At 45.1% G+C, this 9,140-nt stretch overlaps 1 protein-coding gene across 1 annotated transcript in view; it reads right to left on the bottom strand.

Annotated features, from left to right (window-relative positions):
• Window positions 1–8,473, bottom strand: part of SDE2 (SDE2 telomere maintenance homolog) — a 26,576-nt gene extending 18,103 nt beyond the window's left edge. Inside the window, exon 1 of the mRNA XM_056568514.1 lies at window positions 7,953–8,473. Coding sequence (XP_056424489.1) covers window positions 7,953–8,174 — 222 coding nt within the window. The 5' untranslated portion in view covers window positions 8,175–8,473. The remainder of the gene's footprint in view (window positions 1–7,952) is intronic.
• Between the last annotated feature and the right edge of the window lie 667 nt (window positions 8,474–9,140).

The raw sequence follows: 9,140 nt of genomic DNA, 5'->3' as shown, positions 1-9,140 counted from the left end.
TGTATGTAATGTCTAAGTGTGATGTGTATGTAATGTATGATGTATGTATGATGTCTATGTGTGATGTGTATGTAATGTATAATGTGTGTATAATGTCTATGTGTGATGTGTATGTAATGTATGATGTGTGTATGATGTCTATGTGTGATGTGTATGTAATGTATGATGTGTGTATAATGTCTATGTGTGATGTGTATGTAATGTATAATGTGTGTATAATGTCTATGTATGATGTGTATATAATGTCTAAGTGTGATGTGTATGTAATGTATGATGTGTGTATGATGTCTATGTGTGATGTGTATGTAATGTATGATGTGTGTATAATGTCTATGTGTGATGTGTATGTAATGTATAATGTGTGTATAATGTCTATGTATGATGTGTATGTAATGTATGATGTGTGTATGATGTCTATGTGTGATGTGTATGTAATGTATGATGTGTGTATGATGTCTATGTGTGATGTGTATGTAATGTATAATGTGTGTATAATGTCTATGTATGATGTGTATGTAATGTATAATGTGTGTATAATGTCTATGTGTGATGTGTATGTAATGTATGATGTGTGTATAATGTCTATGTGATGTGTATGTAATGTATGATGTGTGTATAATGTCTGTGTGATGTGTATAATGTATAACGTGTGTATAATGTCTATGTATGATGTGTATGTAATGTCTAAGTGTGATGTGTATGTAATGTATGATGTATGTATGATGTCTATGTGTGATGTGTATGTAATGTATAATGTGTGTATAATGTCTATGTGTGATGTGTATGTAATGTATGATGTGTGTATGATGTCTATGTGTGATGTGTATGTAATGTATGATGTGTGTATGATGTCTATGTGTGATGTGTATGTAATGTATGATGTGTGTATAATGTCTGTGTGATGTGTATGTAATGTATAATGTGTGTATAATGTCTATGTATGATGTGTATATAATGTCTAAGTGTGATGTGTATGTAATGTATGATGTGTGTATGATGTCTATGTGTGATGTGTATGTAATGTATGATGTGTGTATAATGTCTATGTGTGATGTGTATGTAATGTATAATGTGTGTATAATGTCTATGTGTGATGTGTATGTAATGTATGATGTGTGTATGATGTCTATGTGTGATGTGTATGTAATGTATGATGTGTATATAATGTCTATGTGTGATGTGTATGTAATGTATGATGTGTGTATGATGTCTATGTGTGATGTGTATGTAATGTATGATGTGTGTATGATGTCTATGTGTGATGTGTATGTAATGTATGATGTGTGTATAATGTCTATGTGTGATGTGTATGTAATGTATAATGTGTGTATAATGTCTATGTGTGATGTGTATGTAATGTATGATGTGTGTATGATGTCTATGTGTGATGTGTATGTAATGTATGATGTGTGTATAATGTCTATGTGTGATGTGTATGTAATGTATGATGTGTGTATGATGTCTATGTGTGATGTGTATGTAATGTATGATGTGTGTATGATGTCTATGTGTGATGTGTATGTAATGTATGATGTGTGTATGATGTCTATGTGTGATGTGTATGTAATGTATGATGTGTGTATAATGTCTGTGTGATGTGTATGTAATGTATGATGTGTGTATAATGTCTAAGTGTGATGTGTATGTAATGTATAATGTGTGTATAATGTCTATGTGTGATGTGTATGTAATGTATGATGTGTGTATGATGTCTATGTGTGATGTGTATGTAATGTATGATGTGTGTATGATGTCTATGTGTGATGTGTATGTAATGTATGATGTGTGTATGATGTCTATGTGTGATGTGTATGTAATGTATGATGTGTGTATGATGTCTATGTGTGATGTGTATGTAATGTATAATGTGTGTATAATGTCTGTGTGATGTGTATGTAATGTATGATGTGTGTATAATGTCTAAGTGTGATGTGTATGTAATGTATAATGTGTGTATAATGTCTATGTATGATGTGTATATTATGTCTAAGTGTGATGTGTATGTAATGTATGATGTGTGTATGATGTCTATGTGTGATGTGTATGTAATGTATGATGTGTATATAATGTCTATGTGTGATGTGTATGTAATGTATGATGTGTGTATGATGTCTAAGTGTGATGTGTATGTAATGTATGATGTGTGTATGATGTCTATGTGTGATGTGTATGTAATGTATGATGTGTGTATGATGTCTATGTGTGATGTGTATGTAATGTATGATGTGTGTATAATGTCTATGTGTGATGTGTATGTAATGTATGTATAATGTCTGTGTGATGTGTATGTATGTGATGTATGATGTGGGATGGGCAGCGGCAGGTGTATGTATGGTGTGAGTGTATGTGTGTATGTAATGTATGATGTGGGGGGGGGGGGCAGTGGCGTGTGTGTGTATATGTATATGGGGGCAGTGGCGGGGGTGTGTGTGTATGTATGATATGGGGGCAGTGGCTGGTGCATGTATGATATGTGTATGCATGAATGTTTTGTATAGGAGCGGACTGTCACGTCGGGCATTAGGGCAGTTGTACCATCTCATTTTATTTATTTTTAGTGGCACCCGCACTAAATTGCACCCCCAGAATCCCCCCCTTCATACTCACCCGCCAACCAAGAGCCCCACGGATGCACACAAACACCCCCGAACCAAAACTACAACTCCCAGCATGTTACACCATAACCTTAACTGCAGAACTATAAAGTGCAACATGCTGGGAGTTGTAGTTTTGGTTCGGGTCAGCTGCAGAGCTATAGGATGCATCAGGGCATGCTGGGTGTTGTAGTTACTATCTGTAATTCCCAGTATTCCTTGACACAGACTATGGCTCTGCAGCTGACACAAACCAAAACTACAACTCCCAGCATGTTACACTATAACCTTAACTGTCCTACTATACAGTGCAACATGCTGCAACACCCACACAACCATAGGCTACATCAGGGCATGCTGGGTGTTGTAGTTACTATCTGTAATTCCCAGTATTCCTTGACACAGACTATGGCTCTGCAGCTGACACAAACCAAAACTACAACTCCCAGCATGTTACACAATAACCTTAACTGTACTACTATACAGTGCAACATGCTGCAACACCCACACAACCATAGGCTGCATCAGGGCATGCTGGGAGTTGTAGTTATCTACTAACTAAATGCAACTTCCAGCATTTTCTGACACAAAATGCACCATATAAACTGGAGAAGCAGAACCCCCCCCCCCCCCCCCCCCCCCAGTAACACATAAGTCCCTATGAAGACTGAAAAATAGTGATTAAAATATTTTAAAAAGTGCGTATATATGTGAATAAGCCCCTTTCCTAATAAAAGTTTCCAATTTTCTTTAAATAAAAATAATGTACAAAAATAAACATAAGTGGTATCGCTGCATGTGGAAATGTCCAGACTATTAAAATATGATGTTAATTAAACCGTACGGTGAACGGTGGAAATGTAAATAATTGTCCAGAATTGCTAATTTTTGGTCACTTCATATTAGACATTTTTTATAAGGATCAAAAAGTTACATCTAGACTTTTCTGGTCTTGTCTGGGGGGTAAGAGGATCTACAGCTCTCCCCCCCGCTAATATCCTGACATACTGCGATCACCTATTAACCCATTACATCACCGCTGTCAGCAGTGTCTAAAGGATCTTATATCCATCCCTGGTGGTCTAGTGGGGGGGATCGTACTATTTTGGTTGAAATTATTTTATCTACCAGGACAAGTGGATTTTCTTGAGGGACAAGTAGATTGTGTCCCGCTTTAGTCTCTTGGACAAGTAGTTTTTTTTTTTAATTTCCACACTCCTGACAGTCATGGCCGTAAATGTTGGCACCCCTGAAATTTCTCAAGAAAATTAGGTATTTCTCACAGGAAAGGATTGCAGTAACACATGTTTTGCTATACACATGTTTATTTCCTTTGTGTGTATTGGAACTAAACAAAAAAGGAGGAAAAAAAGCAAATTAGACATAATGTCACCAAACTCCAAAAATGGGCCGGACAAAATTATTGGCACCCTTTCAAAATTGTGGAAAAATAAGATTGTTTCCAGCATGTGATGCTCCTTTATACTCACCTGGGGCAAGTAACAGGTGTGGGCAACATAAAAATCACACCCGAAAGCAGATAAAAAGGAGAGAAGTTCACTTAGTCTTTGCATTGTGCGTATTTGTGCGACACTAATCATGGACAACAGAAAGAGGAGAAGAGAACTGTCTGAGGACTTGAGAACCAAAATTGTGGAAAAATATCAACAATCTCAAGGTTACAAGTCCATCTCCAGAGATCTAGATTTGTCTTTGTCCACAGTGCACAACATTATCAAGAAGTTTGCAACCCATGGCACTGTAGATAATCTCCCTGGGCGTGGACGGAAGAGAAAAAATGATGAAAGGTGTCAATGCAGGATAGTCCGGATGGTGGATAAGCAGCCCCAAACAAGTTCCAAAGATATCCAAGCTGTCCTGCAGGCTCAGGGAGCATCAGTGTCAGCGCGAACTATCCATCCACATATAAATGAAATGAAACGCTATGGAGGAGACCGAGGAGGACCCCGCTATGGAGGAGACCGAGGAGGACCCCGCTATGGAGGAGACCCAGGAGGACCCCGCTATGGAGGAGACCCAGGAGGACCCCACTATGGAGGAGACCCAGGAGGACCCCGTTATGGAGGAGACCGAGGAGGACCCCGCTATGGAGGAGACCGAGGAGGACCCCGCTATGGAGGAGACCGAGGAGGACCCCGCTATGGAGGAGACCGAGGAGGACCCCGCTATGGAGGAGACCGAGGAGGACCCCGCTATGGAGGAGACCGAGGAGGACCTCGCTATGGAGGAGACCCAGGAGGAGGACCTCGCTATGGAGGAGACCCAGGAGGAGGACCCCCCCCATGGAGGAGACCCAGGAGGAGGACCCCCCCCATGGAGGAGACCCAGGAGGAGGACCCCCCCCATGGAGGAGACCCAGGAGGAGGACCCCCCCCATGGAGGAGACCCAGGAGGAGGACCCCCCCGCTATGGAGGAGACCCAGGAGGAGGACCCCCCCGCTATGGAGGAGACCCAGGAGGAGGACCCCCCCGCTATGGAGGAGACCCAGGAGGAGGACCCCCCCGCTATGGAGGAGACCCAGGAGGAGGACCCCCCCGCTATGGAGGAGACCCAGGAGGAGGACCCCCCCGCTATGGAGGAGACCCAGGAGGACCCCCCCGCTATGGAGGAGACCCAGGAGGACCCCCCCGCTATGGAGGAGACCCAGGAGGACGACCCCGCTATGGAGGAGACCCAGGAGGACCCCGCTATGGAGGAGACCCAGGAGGACCCCGCTATGGAGGAGACCCAGGAGGACCCCGCTATGGAGGAGACCCAGGAGGACCCCGCTATGGAGGAGACCCAGGAGGACCCCGCTATGGAGGAGACCCAGGAGGACCCCACTATGGAGGAGACCCAGGAGGACCCCACTATGGAGGAGACCCAGGAGGACCCCACTATGGAGGAGACCCAGGAGGACCCCACTATGGAGGAGACCCAGGAGGACCCCACTATGGAGGAGACCCAGGAGGACCCCACTATGGAGGAGACCCAGGAGGACCCCACTATGGAGGAGACCCAGGAGGACCCCACTATGGGAGGAGACCCAGGAGGACCCCACTATGGAGGAGACCCAGGAGGACCCCCCCCCCCTATGGAGGAGACCCAGGAGGACCCCCCCCCCCCCTATGGAGGAGACCCAGGAGGACCCCCCCCCCTATGGAGGAGACCCAGGAGGACCCCCCCCTATGGAGGAGACCCAGGAGGACCCCCCCCTATGGAGGAGACCCAGGAGGACCCCCCCCCCTATGGAGGAGACCCAGGAGGACCCCCCCCCCTATGGAGTAGACCCAGGAGGACCCCCCCCCCCTATGGAGGAGACCCAGGAGGACCCCCCCCGCTATGGAGGAGACCCAGGAGGACCCCCCCCGCTATGGAGGAGACCCAGGAGGACCCCCCCCGCTATGGAGGAGACCCAGGAGGACCCCCCCCGCTATGGAGGAGACCCAGGAGGACCCCCCCGCTATGGAGGAGACCCAGGAGGACCCCCCCGCTATGGAGGAGACCCAGGAGGACGACCCCGCTATGGAGGAGAGCCAGGAGGACCCCGCTATGGAGGAGAGCCAGGAGGACCCCGCTATGGAGGAGACCCAGGAGGACCCCGCTATGGAGGAGACCCAGGAGGACCCCGCTATGGAGGAGACCCAGGAGGACCCCGCTATGGAGGAGACCCAGGAGGACCCCGCTATGGAGGAGACCCAGGAGGACCCCGCTATGGAGGAGACCCAGGAGGACCCCGCTATGGAGGAGACCCAGGAGTACCCCGCTATGGAGGAAACCCAGGAGGACCCCTCTATGGAGGAGACCCAGGAGGACCCCACTATGGAGGAGACCCAGGAGGACCCCACTATGGAGGAGACCCAGGAGGACCCCACTATGGAGGAGACCCAGGAGGACCCCACTATGGAGGAGACCCAGGAGGACCCCACTATGGAGGAGACCCAGGAGGACCCCACTATGGAGGAGACCCAGGAGGACCCCACTATGGAGGAGACCCAGGAGGACCCCACTATGGAGGAGACCCAGGAGGACCCCACTATGGAGGAGACCCAGGAGGACCCCATTATGGAGGAGACCCAGGAGGACCCCACTATGGAGGAGACCCAGGAGGACCCCACTATGGAGGAGACCCAGGAGGACCCCACTGCTGACACAGAGACCTAAGAAAAGCAAGACTACATTTTACCCAAAATTAACTTGAGTAACCAAAATCCTTCTGGGAAAACATCTTGTGGACAGATGAGACCAAGATAGAGCTTTTTGGTAAAGCCCATCATTCTACTGTTTACTGAAAACAGAATGAGGAAAGATAAGAACACAGAACCTACAGTGATATATGGTGGAGGTCAGTGATGTTTTGGGTTGTTTTGCTGCCTCTGGCACTGGGGGCCTTGAATGTGTACAAGATCATGAAATATGAGGATTACCAATGGATTTTGGGTCGCACTGTACAGCCCAGTGTCAGAAAGCTGGGTTTGTGTCTGAGATCTTGGGTATTCCAGCAGGACAATGACCCCAAACATATGTCAAAAAGCCCCCAGAAATGGATGACAACAAAGTGCTGGAGAGTTCTGAAGTGTCAGCAATGAGTCCAGATCTAAATCCCATTGATCACCTGTGGAGAGATCTTATTATTACTGTTGGGAAAAGGCGCCTTCCAATAAGAGACCTGGAGCAGTTTGTAAAGGAAGAGTGGTCCAACATTCCGGCTGAGAGGTGTAAGAAGCTTATTGATGGTTATAGGACGCCACTGATTTCACTTATTTTTTCCAAAGGGTGTGCAACCAAACATTAAGTTAAGGGTGCCAGACCATTTTTGGAGTTTGGTGACATTATGTCCAATTTGCTTTTTTTTCCTCCTTTTTTGGTTTAGTTCCAATACACACAAAGGGAATAAACATGTGTATAGGAAATCATGTGTTACTGCAATCCTTTCCTGGGAGAAATACTTCATTTTCTTGAAAAATATCAGGGGTGCCAACATTTACAGCCATGACTGTGTGTGTGTGTGTGTATATGTATATATATATATATATATATATATATATATATATATATATATATATATATATATACACACACACACACACACTATGGACCCCATACATCTCTACTATATAAGAGCGCCATCTAGTGGAGGCTCAGCACATCATTGTCACCCCATAGTGGTGGCTTAGAACATTATTATGTCACCCCATACTCACTATTGACCCCATAACTCTCCCTTAAATAACAGCGCCATCTAGTGGAGGCACATTACACTATAACTTATGTCACTCTACTTACTACAGACCCCATTACTCTGCCCTATATAACAGCGCCATCTAAAGGCGGCTCGGCACATTACCGCCACTCACCGAGTTCCCACCAGGCAGTAGATCCCGCACCAGAGCTCCCGGTGCCGCCTCACACACCGCCGCCCGGCCGCTCTCCGCTTCTCTCAACCACACCAGCACCGCAGCCATCTTTCCTTCTGGAACTGCTGCAGCAAACACGTCTCGATCAACAAGGGGGCGGAGCCTCGAGGAACCTACGTAACACGTCACGCAGAGGGGGACGGGAAGGAAAGCGGCCGCCATGTTTAGTTAGGGAATCCCTACCTTACGCCTCCGGATACAACATGAGAGAAGATTCTAGAAAGTAACTGCGCAGACAGACAGAAAACCACAGAACCCGAGCCGCGAAAATTACCTAAAAATCTGCACATTTATGTGTATTTTGTGTTATTACCTCTCAATAAAGATTTTGGCCTTAACAAGGATTTTGTATTCGCCAAAAAGTGCGTAGCGACGGGAAAAGGCGAAATGTTGTGTATTTGTTTTCCCCAAGGTTATTGGAAAAGACACCATTATACCCTGAATAAAGATGGCGGCCGCGATCACAGCCGTGGGCGGGGTAGAGTGGTTGATGACGTCTCGCGTTGTGACACGCGGTTGGGAAATGTAGGCGTGGTTAGGGGGGAGTGTGCCTGAGACGCGTCAAGCTGACTGGGGTGTTGTTAGGTGACAGGATGTGAATGTTTTCTCCACATTTCTTAACTTTTCATTTGTAGTTTTGTTGAAATGTAGTTTTTATCCTAAACTTTTATTTTTGTATGATTGTTTTATTATATTTTATCATTATGATTGTTTTATTATATTTTATCATTATGATTGTTTTATTATATTTTATCATTATGATTGATTGTTTTATTATATTTTATCATTATGATTGTTTGAATAGTATTCCAGGATTTGCTTGTCTTCGGGTTAGATTGGAGAAAGTGTAAAGATTCCCAGATGTCTTTCCTGAAAGTCTAAATATTAGTTAAAGTATTATTTTATAAACTGATTATTTATTATTATAAAAAAAAAATTTTATCCCAAAAGTTCTGTGTTTTTCCCAGGCCTTCTCATCTGTAGTTCCTCACCACCTCTGCTTGCTGTCAGTGAAGGGAATGCCTACTCTACAGACCATGTACTATCTCACCTACACTATTCCTAGAATTGTGTAATACAGGATGTGGTTAATCACAAGTATCTACAGGGTATTCACTGATGGCTTAT

The sequence above is a fragment of the Hyla sarda genome, chromosome 3, assembly GCF_029499605.1.
Source record: "Hyla sarda isolate aHylSar1 chromosome 3, aHylSar1.hap1, whole genome shotgun sequence".
NCBI lineage: Eukaryota > Metazoa > Chordata > Amphibia > Anura > Hylidae > Hyla > Hyla sarda.
The sequence above is the reverse complement of the archived record's forward strand: the minus strand, read 5'-3'. Positions and strand labels throughout refer to the sequence as shown.